Source organism: Leptosomus discolor, chromosome Z, assembly GCF_034619465.1.
Source record: "Leptosomus discolor isolate bLepDis1 chromosome Z, bLepDis1.hap2, whole genome shotgun sequence".
Classification (NCBI taxonomy): Eukaryota; Metazoa; Chordata; class Aves; order Leptosomiformes; family Leptosomidae; genus Leptosomus; species Leptosomus discolor.
In genome coordinates this window covers 8,416,385-8,433,083 of record NC_141419.1, presented here as the reverse complement: position 1 = coordinate 8,433,083, position 16,699 = coordinate 8,416,385, and the positions used below count along the sequence as shown (strand labels likewise).

Sequence of the window (16,699 nt, the reverse complement as noted above, 5' to 3'; positions counted from 1 at the left end):
GGGCTTCGGGTCCCCGGCGGCCGCGCCCGCCCCCGCCCTCGCAGCCGATGCCCTTGTCCGCCCCGGGCCCCGCCAGCCACGGATAGGAGCACATTAGCCCCGACAGCCGGAGCTGCCAGAGCAGACGGTGCGAAGCCGGGCCGCGGCCTGGCGAGCTAGTTACCAGCGCGACCGGTCCCAAAGCTGGGGCCTTCCAGTCGTGCCGGCAGCACCGGAGCTGGCACGTACCCAACCCAAGAGGGGTCTCGGCAGCCTTCCAAACTCCGAAGCCCACTGCCCCTACATTCTAGCATTAGCTCTTACACCCTTTTACACATTCAGAAGTGAGCCATGGTAGCTTGATAATTAAGAGCTTGATCAATCTTTCAGATGCGTAGGCGGTGGGAAGCCGTGTCAGGCATGCTCAGCTCCCTCCTCCTCTCCACGTGGCGTCCTGCCCATCGTGTAAAATTCCTTGTTTGGGCGCAGGTCAATAAAATGAGCTACACGGTTAGACATAGCAAAAAAAGCAGAAATCATGCCTATGTCCCAGGCATCTTCACGGTTAAAACCATGTCTCTCCAGCTTCGCGAAATGCTCTTCAGTGATGTTATCAGCTCGACAGACTGCAAGAGCAAACTCCAGCATCGCAAGGTCCCGCTCGCTCAGGTCAGCCAGTTTCCAGTTCACAATGACCTGTGAGAAGGCAGAAACCAGAGGCAGTGCAGATGGGCCCAGCACGCAGTCTGACCGCATGACCACCTTCTCTGCTCCGCAAACCAAAGCACACAGTCTCTTACTTGGCACCTGAACCAGGCATCCTGGCTACCCACAGACAAAAGACTCATCTATTTTACTATTCCCTCTCTCGGGGACTGTGGCAGTTTTGCTGAGCGGGCTATGAAGGAGTTCTTGAAACAGGACCCAGCACCAGTGGGATGCTGCAACTCCCTGTTGGTAGCAAGTTCCTCCACAGACCCAACTGATACCGCAGAGAATGTGGGCAGGAGTATGAATGATCTGCAGGTCAACTATCCCTCCCTGCCTCCTGCCTGGAAGGTGGATGAGGATACACAGACCCCCATCTTGAGGTCCTGCCCCGACTGGCTACTGATCTGACTGCTCATCAGTGAACCTACTAAGCCAGGTATGAGTTAGGGCCCCAGTCATGTTGAGATTGCTGGGAACCACATAGATTTGTGGATCAAAACTTTGGGTGAAAAAGCAGACACGAGGGTCATTCCCACCTCCCAAAGGACCATGTGAAGGAGGTGGGGCGCAAGCTGTGGTAAGGGAGTCTACCGGGGAGGTGCCTCACTTGACCTGCTGTTTACAAACAGAGAAGGACTGGTGTGAGATGTGGTGGTCGGAGGCCATCTTGGGCTTAGTGACCATGAAATGATAGAGTTCTCTATTCTTGGTCAAGTTAAGAGGAGAGTCAGCCAAACCACAACCATGGACTTCCGGGGGGCTGACTTTGGGCTGCTCCGGACAGTGGTCAAGAGAGTCCCTTGGGAGACAGTCCTGAAGGGCAAAGGGGTTCAGAAAGGCTGGACATTCTTCAAGAAGGAAGTCTTAAAGGCACAGGAGCAGGCTGTCCCCATGTGCCGGAAGACAAACCAGCAGGGAAGACAACTGGCCTGGTTGAACAGGGAGCTTTTGCTAGAACTCAGGGGGAAAAAAGGAGGGTTTACCACTCTTGGAAGCAAGGGCAGGCAACTCAAGAAGAGTACAGCGATCTTGTTAGGTCATGCAGAGGGAAAATTAGAGAGGCTAAAGCCCAACTAGAAGTCAAGTTGGCCAGTGCCATGAGAGACAATGAAAAATGTTTCTACAAATACATTAACAACAAAAGGAGAGCTGAGAAGAATCTCCATCCTCTGTTGGGTGCGGAGGGGAACATTGTCACCAAGGATAAGAAAAAGGCTGAGGTACTTAATGCCTTCTTTGCCTCAGTTGTTGCTAGTCAGACAAGCTACCCTCAAGGAAATCAGCCCCCAGAGCTGGAAGATGGGCACCAAGAGCAGAATAAACCCTAATTCAGGAGGAAGCAGTTAATGACCTGCTATGTCACTTGGACATTCACAAGTCTCTGGGTCCTGCTTAACCAACCTGATCTCCTTTTACAACAAAATGACAGGCCTAGTCGATGAGGGGAAGGCTGTGGATGTCATCTACCTGGCCTTTAGTAAAACCTTTGACACAGTCTCCCACAGCATTCTCCTAAGAAAGCTGGCGGCTTATGGCCTAGGCAGATGCACTCCACAATGGGTTAAAAACTGGCTGGACGGCCAAGCACAGAGAATGATGGTGAATGGGGTTCAATCCAGCTGGTGGCCAGGCACAGGCAGTGTCCCCCAGGGCTTCAGTGTTGGGACCGGTCTTGTCATCTTTATTGATGATCTGGATGAGGGGATCGAGTGCTCCCTCAGTAAGTTTGCAGGTGACACTAAATTGGGTGGGAGTGTTGATATGCTCGAGGGTAGGAAGGCTCTGCAGCGGGTCCTGGACAGGCTGGATCGATGGGCTGAGGCCAATTGTATGGGGTTCAACAAGGCCAAGTGCTGGGCCCTGCCCTTGGGTCCCAACAACCCCACGCAGTACTACAGGCTTGGGGAGGAGTGGCTGGAAAGCTGCCTGGCGGAAAAGGACCTGGGGGTGGTGGTCGACAGCCGGCTGAACATGAGCCGGCAGTGTGCCCGGGTGGCCAAGAAGGCCAAGAGCATCCTGGCCTGTGTCAGCAATACTGTGGCCAGTAGGAGCAGGGAGGTGATCGTGCCCCTGTATTCGGCACTGGTGAGGCCGCACCTCAGATGCTGGGTGCAGTTTTGGGCCCCTCACTGAAAGAAGGACATTGAGGTGCAGGAGCGTGTCCAGAGAAGGGCAACAAAGCTGGTGAAGGGTCTGGAGCACAGGTCTTGTGAGGAGCGGCTGAGGGAACTGGGGTTGTTCAGCCTGGAGAAGAGGAGGCTGAGGGGAGACCTCATCACTCTCTACAAGTGCCTGAAAGGAGGTTGTAGAGAGGTGGGGGTCAGTCTCTGCTCCCAAGTAACAAGTGATAGGATGAGAAGAAAAGGCCTCAAATTGTGCCAGGGGAGGTTTAGGTTGGATATTTGGAAAAATTTCTTTACTGAAAGGGTTGTCAAGCATTGGAACAGGCTGCCCAGGGCAGTTGTGGAATCACCATCCCTGGAGGAGTTCAAAAAACGTGTAGATGTAGTGCTTCTAGACATGGTTTAGTGGCCATGGTGGTGTTAGGTCAACAGTTGGACTTGATGATCTTAGTGGTCTATCCCAACCTAACGATTCTATGATTCTGTGATCTCACTGACCTGGTCAGCCAGCGCTGGCTGCTTGGAATATATCCGATGAAGTGCTCCATGTGCAACCACGCAGTAGGGACATCTGTTCACAGCACTCGTAGCCACGATTATGAGCTCTTTGTCTGCCTTGCTGAGTTGCCCTACAGGGACAGCAAAAAACTTGGCACACTTTGCTAATAAAAATGTCCACCACAGCCAGTATCACTGGGGAAATGGGGAGGGGAGAGCTCTGAGCAGAAGCTGCCAGCAGTACAGGCCAGGAGACAGAGCTCCAGAGAGTATGCAGGGAGACGCTGCAACCAAAGCTCCAAGATGACAGGCCAAGGGGCAATGGTTTTAAACTGAAAGATGGTAGGTTGACATTGGACATAAGGAGAAAATGTTTTACGATGCGGGTGGTGAGACACTGGGACAGGCTGTCCAGAGAAATTGTGGGTATCCCACCCCTGAAGCGTTCAAGGCCAGGTTGGATGGAGCTTTGAGCACCCTGGTCTAGTGGAAGGTGTCCCTGCCCATAGCAGGGGGGGGTGTTGGAATAGATGGTCTTTGAAGGTCCCTTCCAACCCAAAACCATTCTGTGATTCTATGATCATCCACGCAACCAATTTACCTGGACAGCTGCTCGTGAGGAACCTAATTAGGATGAGAGACATGAGATTTGGTCAATGGGGAAACAACAATTGTACATAACAGGAAAACTCAGAGGAGCAAGATTACTTGCTGACCAAGTAGGAAGCTCAGTTGGTACTTCTCTATGTATGTCTCAGAGGCAAATGGTTAGGGAGGGTGCTGTCTGTTCGTGCTCTGATGCTTTATTGCTGCTTTTACAGAAAAGTGCAACATTCTAAAGCCCTCCAAGCAGCTTTCATTAAGAAAACATTATTGGCAGCTTTTGAAGGCTGAAAGGAAAAAAAAAAAAGGAACAATGAGGTACCCTAGGACTAGGGCTTTGAGAACTTCTAGTGACTGCCAGATAGACAAAACACAACTTCTGCAGAGTGACTGCTCTAGAGAAGCTGTGGAGAAGAAGGCTGTGCTTTGTTATACTCAGAATCAATCATTTTCACAAACAGCTTCACAACAGGACTGTGCACAGGATCTGAGGAACTTACCTGGCTCCGTAACAGCACTCTTTGCCTTTTTTAAGATAATTAGCAGCAGGGTTTTTTCAAAATTACACTTCACAGGGAAGGTCAGGGTCTCTCCTACTCCCCAGAAAACCTACTACTTTACCACAGTTTGAAAATATTTCCATAAAACCAGTGTCTTCTAAGAGCATGAAAGACACTACTGAAACCTCCTGGGTAAAGAGGAGTCAGGAGAAGGGGCGTTCTTGGTCTGGTCCAGTGCCAGAAGGTGGCAATGCCATGATACTGCAGGAGAGATGCTCGAGAAGGTGGGATCCAAAATAGTCTTACTCTTCAAGTCAAACAAAAAGGAAGCATGGGAATGAGAAGGGAAAAAATGGACCCTTGTACAGCTAGGGACATGGTTCCACTCCAAGCGGAGAAGAAGGCTTCACATAGAGCCTGCAGGTACCATGTGGGAGAGGCGTAAGACTGCACTCCTCGCTGCCCCCAGACCTTGACAAGAAATTCCTCCTGAACCCTCATCTCCCATAAGCAGGAGGAGCAGCCTACATGTGCCAGCTGATTTTACAAAATCTGGGTTTTACTAATGTACCTTCAGAGCAAAAGCAATGAGAACAGGCCCCTTGGTGCCCTGTACCATGGGAAGTATGAGGGAACAACAGGCAGTCCTCAAACTGCGTTTCCTCAAAGGCTGGAGAGCCGGGCAGAATTCCTTACAGCCCTGCCCAGCAGCACTGCTGCAGCCAGCCCTCCCTCATCTCCACGCCTGCAGCGCAGGGGTCCTAGGGCACAGCAAGCACCTTGTTCCTCTCCCTGCTGCTGCAGGGTACGGACACCCCTGGGTTCAAGGTCCCTGGTGCAGCATCTCGGGTGCCAGAGGGCACAGCCTCCCTCGCACAAATCCTGCATGCTGCTCATGGGCAGCTCATCTCTGAGAGCTGTTGTGAAGGCAGAGCTGCAGGCAGGCTCAGCAGGGACCTGCCCCTCCCTTGGGACCTGTTTTATGCTGGGCCGTAGGCTGTGACCCCACCCGAGCCACGCTGCAGCAGCTGCATAACCCTGCTGGTCTGGAACCTGACAGACTCCCAGGCTGAATTTCTGGCTTGATTTTGGATCTGCCTTGTCCCCATAGACTTGCCTGGGAAATCTGGACTCCTGACTGGCCCTGGTCACCGCTGCCAGACCTGCCCTGCCTGCAGTGCTCTGGTAGTGTGGGGCTGCAGCCTCACCCATGAAACCACTGCCTCTGCCTGCATCCTTCCAGCACAGTCAGCTCCCAGCTCATCTTCCCTTAGGAAGCAGTCTGTCCTTTCTTTGTTGGGACACAGAGCATGGTGCAGCAAGGCAGCAGAGCTTGGCTCAAGAACTGCTTTTTAACCACAAGCTAAAGAGTATGAAGCTGTGCACAATACAAGCAAAGCCAGAAGCAGCTGTGCGGTTTCAGCCTCTGCCAGCTGTTATTATGGGCTAGGAGAAGGCACGGTCAGGCAATACATCTGAGGATGTCAGAAATATTGCTTCTGGCAACTTTTCACATCTGCAAAAGGAAGGGCAGTTTTGGGGTGGTTTGTATGGTTTACCTGTGTCTTTGTTCATAATGGCGTTGTAATAAGCAAAAAAAGCTCTGAATTCAGCAGGTCGGTGAGACATGGCTTTGAACACATTGGGCAGAAATCCAGTCTGTTCAAGCAAAAAGAAAAACAAGTCAAGAACTGTAACTTAACACAGGCCACAGAGGGCGACATTAACGCACTAGGCTTAGAGAATAATTTCTTAGCACAGCAGGGCTGGGGAATCTCTGCAGACCCATTCTCTTGCTCTTTGAGCCCATTTGTATGTATGGCTGAACGTGTAACAATGTGGTTCTTAACTAAGTGTTGCTGCAGTTTCATAGCATGCATTGCCCTGCTTACTTCAGCCACAGCTCTAATGACCACAGTCACATCGGCGAGCTCCTTTCCAAACCAAGAAGCCATCTCCACTTGGCCTCCCTGCACAGATGCGGCTCTGCCCACTGGACCATCCTAAACCTTCTGTAGCTCTCCTCTTCCCTCCGAGCTTACAGGACAAAAGACAGGGCTGGCCCAATCTGAACAGCATGCCGTTTGAGGTGCTGGCACACAGTGGACGCATGCGCTGGCACAATGATACCGCTCTACCTCTCTACCTGTTCTGCCCCCAATAACTGTCACTGCCCAGCCCACCCCTGCGGTGGCGTGTGAGGCTGCCTTTTCCAGAGAATCGCTTGCTGCCTCTCACGTGCAGGATCAGCTGATGCAGGGCCCACCCATGCCGGGGTCCCAGTAGTCTGCATTTATCAGCAGGGGTTCAGCCGCAGCACTTGGCTGCCCACGGAGGTTCTAAACAGGCTGGGTTCACTGTGGTTGCAGTAACTGCCTGCAGGCTCCACTGGCTTACCAGCTGCTGTTCTTCAGGGTGTTTATGGAGAAGGAGAGTAGCCCAGGTGTCACAGACCCCTCTGGCAATCTCCCTCCTCTGCCACACAATTGCCTGTGCCTTCCTGCTGTCTCACCGGTCTGTTTACTGTTAGTTAACCAAGGGGAGGCTCTTCCCTCTTTGTCCACAACCCGTTAGTTTACTTAGGAACCTCTGGCAATAGAGGTTGGCAGCACTGTCTGGACATCCAAGTCTGCCAGGTTGATTGGATCCATGATCTTTGCTGACCCCTTCAGTGCACTGACACACAGGGGTCTGCATCACAGCATGTGACATTTGAGCCGACTTTTCCACCGTGTATCTGCCAACTCCTTTCGTTATTACGCAAACTTCACGGGGGCCACTGCAATGGCAGCAGAGCACACACTCAACACGCCAGCAGGAAGGACAGGGAGGGGTGGACCGGCACTGCCCTGAAAGGAAGCTCTTGGAAGAGAGACGTCTCCCGGGGCTGTGGCTGGTGGACCGTTTTAGCCATCAGGAAGGACTGTGTGGCATTCCTTCTTTGCAACAGCAGGGAAGGAAACTCTTGTCCAAGTCCTTCTTTTTGCCCTTATACACAGTTCTGCATTAGGCTTACCATTCCGCCACTGGAATTTGGCTTTGGAGAAACAATGTCAAAGCTCAAAAGCAGAAATACCCCCTTAGCCTTTTACTACTGCCATCAAAACAGCTCCTCCCCTGTTTTTCCTCCATTAAAAAGTGTTAAAAATACTCCTAATAGTGTCTCAAGTAAACACAGATCCTCTCCCAGAAAAACAACTCTATGTCAGTGCTCCAGCTAACTCCATGCACAGAACAGCATCTGCAACAACCCACCAGTCTCATGGAACCATGACAATCTTGTCAACACTCTGCAGCATTTTCAGTCAATTCCCCATCCTGGAGACTGGAAGCAGCTTTGCAAGAAGTGCTGCTCACCTCCGTCTCCTGTCAGGTTTGTGTTGCAGACCTAACTGCACCAGAATGGCCCTCTTAGGGTGTATGACCTATCGGACTTTGGGCCCTTTCCACTGACAGAGTCTTGCAGCAGAACTCCTTTACCTTCATTTCTACCTCCTCCATCAGCTCCACGATGTCGTACGGCAGTTCCTTCTTGTTGGGTACCGGGTACCGCCCAACAGGCCTTGCAGCACTCTCTCCCTTGTTGCTGTATGCCATGCAGGGCTGCTGCCGGAGCCCCCCTGAGGCTAGGAGAGCCAGAAGCTGGGGAAAAAGGAGGGAGGGAGGTTTGTTATTTGGAAGGACACGTATCATCTTGGCAGCCTGGGGAGGGAGGACTTCCTCAAGGAGGACTCCTGCTTTTCCGACAGGACTCAGGGGCACCTCTGTCACTATAAGCCACTTGTGGCTCCATTAGCAGGGCAGTCAGTGCTCTGGGAAAGGACACCCAAGTCCCGTTCCTGGCTGTAGCTGCTCTGTGGGCATCCAGCAAGTGTCACCTCCCCTTGCCCCCCTCCTACGCAGCTGCAGGCCCCAGCTGCTCCTCCCTGCAGTCCCCACCAGCCATGGATCAGCCCATCTGCACCAACACTGAAAAGAAGTATCTCCTAAGCTTAAAAGGTGTTTCCTGCCAATCTGCACACAGCAGCACCACACAGACATCCAGCAGTGGCCCTCACAGGTCTCCTTCAACAAAGGCACACAAAGAATATATTCAAGGCCTTTTTTTTCCTGCCAATCAGCCTTCCTCCAGGCAAAGCTGACTTCTGTCCTGCAGAACAATCAATGGCACCAGAATCAGGCCTTCTGGACACCTGGAGCAAACAACATTGCTATGCCAGAACCACGGAAAAGGGTTTAGTACTGACAAGGCTGTATCACCCTTCGTAACGCCCCATTACTGTAAAAAGTTGTGGCTTTGCAGCATCTAGGCTACAGGACTTTTACGTAGCTCTTCAGCTGAATCGCAAAGGCCTTCACGATGCGCACTGCATCTTGCAGACAGGCGGGCTCGGCTGGAGCATGGAGTGACTTGGTGTTGGGCAGTGGGTGCAGGCATGGGAGCAGAGCCCAGGTGTCCCAGCCCCCTGCTCAGGGGGCACCTGCAGCATCTTCCCAGCTCTCCAGCACACACCATGGGTGTTCTGAATGTTCCCAGGAACGCTGCGTGATCCCGTCACCCCACCACAATTTAGGGGCAAAAACTAAACCTGGTGGATCACACATTCTCCTTCTCCAAGTGGTTTTGCTTGGCATATACTTGAGTTCTGGCCTGAAACACCAACACACTACTGCAGCATAGACGAGTAACAACGATAACCGGGGCAGACATCCCAGCTTGCTGCTGTGAGGAAGGAAGACGCTGAAACAGTGGTACGTGCTGTACCAGGACATGTCCAGGTACCACCTATGAAAACAAGAACACACTAAAGCACGTATAAACAGGAAGACCAGCTCAAAAATGAAACTTCTGGGGCTAAGTGTCAGGATACGCCAGGGTGCCAGAAGCAGCTCTACGGCAAGGATCCCATCACGTAGAGGTCATCCACACGCCCGGTTCAAAACCGGAGCAGGCCTGTACACACTGGCACAGAAGCCTGGTGGCTTTCCGTCTCCACCACGGAGGAACGAGCACCAGGGGCCGTGGGACGCCGGATGCCCGTCGGAGGGGACGGTGCCGAGCGCCCGGCGGATTCACTGTCCACTTGCGGTGGGGTGGGACGGCCCGAGGGAGAAGGGGGCACGGCAGGGGGGTCGGGGCCGGCGGCCTCGGGGGGACCCGGAAGCTCCGCGCAGGCCACGGCCGGCCCGGCCAGGGAGCCTCCTCCTCCCCACCGCTTCCCCGGCGGGGCGGCCGGCCGGAACCCGCCGCCGGGGGCGAGTCCCTCGGCAGGCACCGAGGCCAGACCCCGGCCCGGGGTGGCCGGGGCCGCGCTCCGCGGCTGCCCGGGACGGGGCAGGAGCCGCCGCCACGTTCGGCTCGCAGCCGCCCGGAGCGCGCCGGGGCGGCCCTGCCGCGGCCACCGCCGCGGCCCCGCGCGGCAGCTCCTTTCGCCCGGAGCGCCCGCGCCCCCCTGGCCCCCGGGGCCGAGCCCCTACTCACGGGCGGGCGGGGGCAGCAGAGCCGCAGGCCGCGGAGCAGGGACCCGCTCATCGCGCGTCCTCGCCGGGGCGGGGCGGGGGCCGAGGGCGGGCGGGGAGGCCGTGCCGGGGGAAAGCGGGCCAGGCCTCGCCCCGGCCCCGCCCGAGGCGGGCAGGCGGCGGCGATGGCGGGCGACGGTGATGGAAGCCATGGCGGCGGCCCGTCGGTAGAGCTTGAGGGGGAGGCGGCGGTGGCCTGCGAGGCCCTCCGTCTGCTGCGGATCGAGCCCTCGGCCGTCGGCCCCGGCGCGGGGCGGGCGGGCGGCGCGGAGCCGTGCTCGGTAGGTGCGGCGGGGCGGGGCGGGCCGGGGTCGGCGGCAGGAGGCCCGCAGGCCTGAGGCCCCGCCGGTCCCGCAGAGGAACGCGCTGCGGAAGCGGAGGCGCTGGGAGCGAGCGCTGGCGGCGAAGAGGAGGAAGCGGCGGGAGGAGCGGGAGAGGAGCCGGGCGCGGCGGGCCCAGGGCCCAGGTGAGGGGCGGCGCGACCCCGCCGAGGGGCTCCTGGCCGAGGGCGGGCGAGGCCCCGCCGGGGCCCGGGCTGCCCTCTCTGTGCTCTGCCTCTCAGGGGCTGCTAGCAGCCGGGACGGCGGGAGGGCGGCGGCTGCCCTGGTGAAGGAACGCCTGCTGCAGGCCCGGGTGTCGGGGCCCCGGCTCTGCGTGGACCTCGGCGTGGCCGACCGCATGACGCAGAAGGTACGGGGCAGGCCCTCTACGGGGTCTGGGAACTTTCGGGGGTCCTGGGGACGTGCCCCTCGTAGCCTCGATGCAGCCTGGCAGCTGCTCTGCCTGTCTGTCTGTCCTCTCTGCTTCTCGCGGAGCTGGGATCGCAGGCGCAGGTTGCTGGTTTATTCTAGCTGTGTTGGAAACTCTTAAGAAACTGTGCGGCTCGGCTGGAGCCCCGACCTGTGAGCGTGTGCACAGCAGCTCCCTTGAGCTCAGTCTTATTTGGGTGCGTGCCCCTCTGTGTCTCTGCCTGTCCCTCCACCCTGGGCTTGCCCGTGGCTGCCTGGCCTCCGGCACTGGCCAGCTGCATGCCCAGCTCTCTGGGTTTCCTTGAGCTGTGCTCCCCAGGAGCAGCCTTTCCAGAGCCTCCGCAACTAGCTCGTGATATCTGCGGGCCCTGAACGGAGTCATTTTACCCCCTGCCCCTAGACTTGTGGGTCACCGTGCTTGTTATTTGTTGAAAGGAAACAAGCCGCCTCGCCTCCCAGATCAGAAGACTCTATGGGGCAAACAGGCGGGCCAAGAAGCCATTTTGGCTCTGTCTGACGGAGTTTGCAGTGGGCTCATTGATCTATGAGGAATGTTTTCGCATGAATGACGGCTTCTCCAATTATTTGGTAAGGCTCTCTGACCACAATGCTTTCAAGGCTCGTGGCACCCTGCAGCCACAATGCTGGCAGATGGACTGGGCTCATGGGCTTCTTTTCCTATGTTGCATTTTTCAGATGGATACAACTCAAGAGAGTTACTTGGACCTGTTTCCTTTAGATGCAATTGTTTATCTCACTCCTGATTCTGAGAACGGTAAATATTTCACATGCTTTAGGCACAGGGGAACTAGGGCCAAAGGCTGATTTTTAAGCTTTGCTTTTGGAGACTCATTTGTACTTCAGGTGATTCGATGCCAAGCATTCTCTGTTTTGAATTGCACGAGATGTACTGTGTACTTGGTTCTGACGCTAGGTCTACTCCTATCTCAGTCTGTTCTGACAGGGAGTGAGGTTTCGACTCAAGGCTATGCGTGATCTGCAGCAAAGTTAACTTAAAACCTGCGTGTAGACCCCCTGAGGTTTGTAATACCACGAAGTGGAGATCCTGTGGCAATTTTGGATACAGTCTAAATGACGTCTTTCTGTGAGATAACGCAGCAGCTACAATGTTCCCTTTATTTCTTAATTTGCTGCTATGTTTATGTTCTCATCTTCCTCTGTTTCTGACTGGCCACATGTTCCTGGGGGTGCCGATTCCTTTCTTGTTTCATGCAAGTCCCTTGCTCTGATAAAGAACCTGGTCAGGGTGGGGCAACGTTTCAAGAGGTGACCTTGGCAGTGGGGAGGCATCTGTGGAGTAGGCTGGGATGAGACTGACCTGACCAGCCACATCTTGTAACAGGAGACAGTTAAAGGAAGCGATGCGTGGTATCTCTGGCACTCTGTGCTTTCAGCCTGTGTCTGATCTCCCCCTTTCAGTCCACGTGCGGGTTCAGGCAGACACGTCTTGTCTCTGAAGCCTCAGCCTCCTGCACGGTCTGAGGCTTCAGGGTGAAGGGACTCCTGCCATAGCTTTCTCATGGAGGTGGGGTCTTGCTTGGAGAATGGTGAGGTGCAGGATTTTACTGAGCGAGTGCTTATCTTGTTTCTAGTCCTTGAAGATATTGATCCAAATAAAGTGTATGTCCTCGGAGGCCTGGTGGATGAAAGTATTCACAAGGTGGGTAGTCGTCTGTCGGAACCCGAGGGTGCCATCTGCCCCACTCTCTCATGAGAGCAGAGACATCCCGTTGGTAGCAGCCAGCACTGCTCCTGCCTCAATCTGAGACATCACTGTTGTGCCACCATCTGTTTTTCCTCGAGGTTCTGCCTGGATCCAGCACCAGGCTGAGAGAGATGGCGGCAGTCTGGGCGAAATGAGCCCCAGGACAGTTTTCAGCTTTGTAGCTGCTTGTACCCAAGACAATGTGCGTGCTATGGATGTGCAAGTTTGTGTGCGCTGGGCACCTTGTTCTTGTTTCCCTTGCAGAAGCTGACACTGCAGAGGGCACAAGAGCAGTCCTTGCACACAGCCCGCCTCCCCATTCGTGAGTACATGGTGAAAACAGCCAACACCAAGAACTACCACTCGGAGACCCTGGCAATCAATCAAGGTGAGAGGCTGAGCCCGCGTGCCTAGGCTGGAGGAGGGGGGCAGGCTATGGAGCGCTGAAGCAGCAGTGTTTTCAGAAGGGCGGCCCAGTGCAGAGTCATGGGGGAAACGCTGGGAGCAGAGGTTCCCCTGGCTGTTTTATCCCTGGTGCCCCCATTTTGAAGGTCTTGTGTGCTTTGCTGCATCAGCCCGCTCTCAGGGGAGCAGGACTTGGGTTGCCCTTGCTTTGCACAGAGCAGTGAACAGTCAGTGTGGGGAGGTGTGAAGAGGCTGCCCTTGCTACAAGCCACACAAGGTCCCAGGCAAGGGAGGACAGTTGTCAAACCTGTGTCAGGCTCAATCAAGGCAAGGCTTATGACACCAGAGTGGGGGGTGTTGGGGTGCTGTACCACCATGGTGGCTCCACGTTGTGACCGTGGGCTGCGCCACCTGTGCCTGTGCTCCTCTGCCTCTGCTGGCAGTCTGTGGGTTTGTCATGTGAGCCCCTCTCTGCTGGGAAATAGGGAGGGGCTTGTGTCCTAGGCCAGCTCTAGGAAGTTCTTGCCTCTGGCACAAGGACTTCATTGCCATCTCTGTCTGCACAAGGCAGAGGAGGTGGCGGAGGGCGCTGCAGAGCACCAAGCGTGGCTGCTGGAGTCCACTGTGTTTCCCAAGGGAGCCCCGATGTGGAGATGTAGCATGTGACTAATGACAGGACAAGAGGCAATGGCCTCAAGCTGCACCAGGGGAGATTTAGATTGGATATTAGGAAAAATTTCTTTACTGAAAGAGTGGTTAGACATTGGAACGGGCTGCCCAGGGAGGTGGTGGAGTCACCATCCCTGGAGGTGTTCAAAAGACGTATAGATGTCGTGCTGAGGGACACGGTTTAGTGGTGGGCTTGGCAGTGTTAGGATAATGCTTGGACCTGATGATCTTAAAGGTCTTTTTCAACCAAAACGATTCTATGATTCTATGTGAGAAGCGACGGTGGAAGCACAGTAGCTGTGACCCACCATGGGTGTCCTGTCAGCAGCACAGGTGGGGCAGTACAGCGTAGTCAAAATAGTGACCGGGGGCACCTTGCTTTAGTTGACACAGCCTCTGCTTTTCCTAGCCAGAGCTCCCCAAAGTCATCTTCAAAATAGTCATCTCCTCCTAGATGAGCAGCCTCAAGCACTTGCTCATCAGATTTTAAATCGGAGGGAATGCAAACCCCATGCTAACCTCCCCTGGCATCAGCTACTGTCATTTCCTGATGTTTCGCAGCCAGTGGGGTGCATATTACAGACCTTGCTATTGAGAGCAGTATCACAGCATGGTACACCTCTCTCTTCCTGACAGTCTTTGATGTCTTATCAACTTACTATGAGACCCGAAGCTGGCCAGCAGCCTTGAAAGCTGGAGTTTCTTCTGGAAAAGGCTACATGCTACCAGATGCAGTGAAATAAGTGGAAATACCTCAGCATGACAATGCGCAAGAAAATTCTTTATTTTCTGATGTTCAGGAGCTGTGCAGACAAGAGAGGCAAACTCCAAATTTCAAGCAGAGGCACTGGCATGAATGTGCATAAAGAAAACAGCTCTGCTTAAATCTTGTTTAAGGACCACGTCGAGAGTGACGCATTCTACCTCAGCACTACAATGCTGGAAATTACTTTTCCCCTCAAACAGAAAACAAAAGCCGATGGAGCCCTGGGATCGAGTAAAAACTGACAGTTTTGCTTCTTTGCAAAGGCTTGTTCGAGTGTTTCTGACTCGTGTGTTTACATTTGTTCTGGGACAGGGAGGAGACCTTTAAGGTATTTCTTTCATCTTGATTAAACTGTAAGTAAGGTGAAGTTGGAATTGCAAAGCTCACTAGCGAGGAAAATTCCTTCCCATGGAGAAGGACAGTGCGGTTCCAGTTGGAGAACACAAGATGGGAAGCGCTTCCCCAGTGGAGAAACAGTTCCCTGGTGCACCATGTCCCAACAACTTGAAACCAGTTGAAGCCTGGGTGAGTTGTTGAAGCTAATCCTGTGCATCTAATCTAAAAATCTAAAATAAAATGTTCACTCTTAAACTCCCAGTGCACCCTTACAGTTACTGACGCGTGGTACATCATCACACACTAACTCTGACGTTCCTCCTGGAAGGGTATCTGAGCTCTGACTGTGCCCTGCACGAAGAGCAGCAATGTATTTCACATGCGCAGCAGAAAGCATTTTTGATGTGTCTTAAGTCAATATGTTACCTCAGCCATTGTTGCTAAAAAAAAGACAAACCCCGAAAATCCCCTCACAGGCAATGACTGTGTCTAACCACCACTGGAAGGACTCAAAGGTCTTCTGAGGTAAATTACTATCTATCTATCTCATTTGCTTATGTGTTTTCATTTCGCCTTCACGTCCAGGGCCTTCTACAACACCTGGAGTTCAGCACCCACGAGCCAGTGCCAGCAGCAGCAGCTGGTGTTGCTCCCCACAGAGGCTGAGTGTCTTTGCCGGCGCCTGTGGCGCTGTGCCCTGTGGGCTCTTCCAGATCTTCACCTTCGCGTTCCCCTGCTCATCAGCTGTTGGTGTGCCATTAGCTCTGAGCTGGGGCTTCAGTGTAAGAGCCCTGATCTGTTAATTCAGCCCCGCGGTTTGCTAGGCGGCAGCATGCGCTAACCCAAACCACCCGGCACTGCTGCCCTCCCCAGTGGCTGAAGGTGCTCTGGCCACTCTGTCCCCGTGCGGCCAGGAAAGCAGCCTGGCCTTGGGTAGCTAGCTTGCTGCCTGCAGGCACACAGAGAGCAGCAGCTGTGGGGGATTTGGTGCAGGGCTGCTAAAGGTTGCCCAAATTCCTGTGGGCATTTGTGTGCCTGGCTGTTCGTCTGCCTGGTGAGGGGGGTCTCTCAGGGGTGCTGCAGCACTCCCTTCTGCCCCAGCTGCTGTCCTCTTCAATACCAGGGTTCAGCTGCAAGGACTTGGCCCTTTACTCCCTCCAGAAGCATTAAAGAATCAGCAAAAAGTGGAGGTGGCCTCCCTTAGGTGTTATAGAGCTGCAGGACAATCCTGTCCCCAGGCTGCCCTTGAGCCTGGGGCGATGGGGTGTGCATGGGCAGAGCTGGTCGCCTCTCGTGACCCACCTGTGCTCTGCTGCTGCCTGGTGCAGCGACTGCTTGTCCCGCAGCGCACATGCTGCCCACATCCCTTGGCAAGAGCCAGTCGCTCCCCAACAAACGCCCAGCTGAGGGGGGAGCTGTTCACCAGCAGGCTGTTCACCAGCAACTGGGGACCTGCCTCCACCCTCTTCCTTGGAGGGCGCCAGGACCACCCCTCCAGCTCTAGAGTGACGATTCACTAGCGATGCACAAGTAGAAGGCCTTTAGGGCAAATGGCTCCTGCCTAGCTAGGGCTATACTGCCCGTGATGAAGAAGAGCTGCTGATGAGGTTGGGAGAAAAGGGCTTGCCCTCCTGTAGTGATGCCAGCATAACGGGTCATCTCCACAGCTGTGAAGGTGCCATTTCAGTCTCAAGGCTTACTCATTCCTTCTGGAAGACACGGATCCGTAACTAGCAGTGGCAGGGGGCGTTAATCGGGGACTTCCTTAAGCATTAGCGAACAGCAATAGCAGAGCTGACCGACACAGAAACCGTATCAGAAGAACAGGGTCTGGTGTTGCCTCCCTTGGCTGGGACAACCCTCCTTTCTGCCCTTGCAAGGAAAACCAGTTAAATACAGCATAGCTTTGTTCCCAAAGAGGCTTCTGTTACAAGTCCAGACCTGTCCTCAGCCATAGAAGGTGGACAAGGCAGTCTGGGTCCCTGCACGTCGGGCCAGGGTGGGATTTTGACGTCACTGCCTGGAGAGTAAGGAGCAGGAGTAACGGCAGGCCAAAAGGCTCCTGCCTTTCTCCACAGGTGACAGAAGGCCAAGACAACACCTTGCGACTGGCC

At 54.5% G+C, this 16,699-nt stretch overlaps 2 protein-coding genes across 2 annotated transcripts; one reads left to right on the top strand and one right to left on the bottom strand.

The window, feature by feature from the left end:
* Positions 1–393: 393 nt before the first annotated feature.
* LOC147413219 (uncharacterized) lies at positions 394–9,947 on the bottom strand. Its single transcript, XM_086480294.1, has 5 exons — positions 9,897–9,947; positions 7,895–8,056; positions 5,974–6,073; positions 3,312–3,442; positions 394–675 (listed from the first exon to the last, which is right to left on the bottom strand). The coding sequence occupies exons 1-5, from the start codon at positions 9,945–9,947 to the stop codon at positions 394–396; spliced, it is 726 nt and encodes a 241-aa protein (XP_086336420.1).
* A 112-nt stretch (positions 9,948–10,059) lies between these two features.
* TRMT10B (tRNA methyltransferase 10B) lies at positions 10,060–14,366 on the top strand. Its single transcript, XM_086479592.1, has 8 exons — positions 10,060–10,215; positions 10,292–10,407; positions 10,507–10,624; positions 11,119–11,271; positions 11,380–11,458; positions 12,297–12,364; positions 12,674–12,797; positions 14,120–14,366. The coding sequence occupies exons 1-8, from the start codon at positions 10,060–10,062 to the stop codon at positions 14,224–14,226; spliced, it is 921 nt and encodes a 306-aa protein (XP_086335718.1). The 3' UTR covers positions 14,227–14,366.
* The last annotated feature ends 2,333 nt before the right edge of the window (positions 14,367–16,699 follow it).

Excerpts from the sequence above, each read along its gene's own strand:
- LOC147413219 (XM_086480294.1), bottom strand. The coding sequence starts at position 9,947 with ATGAGCGGGTCCCTGCTCCGCGGCCTGCGGCTCTGCTGCCCCCGCCCG. Across the intron at positions 8,057-9,896 it reads TCTGCTGCCCCCGCCCGCCC|CTTCTGGCTCTCCTAGCCTC; the intron begins GTGAGTAGGGGC and ends CTTTTTCCCCAG. Across the intron at positions 6,074-7,894 it reads TGGAGGAGGTAGAAATGAAG|ACTGGATTTCTGCCCAATGT; the intron begins GTAAAGGAGTTC and ends TTGCTTGAACAG.
- TRMT10B (XM_086479592.1), top strand. The coding sequence starts at position 10,060 with ATGGCGGGCGACGGTGATGGAAGCCATGGCGGCGGCCCGTCGGTAGAG. Across the intron at positions 10,625-11,118 it reads CCGACCGCATGACGCAGAAG|GAAACAAGCCGCCTCGCCTC; the intron begins GTACGGGGCAGG and ends ATTTGTTGAAAG. Across the intron at positions 11,272-11,379 it reads ACGGCTTCTCCAATTATTTG|ATGGATACAACTCAAGAGAG; the intron begins GTAAGGCTCTCT and ends TGCATTTTTCAG.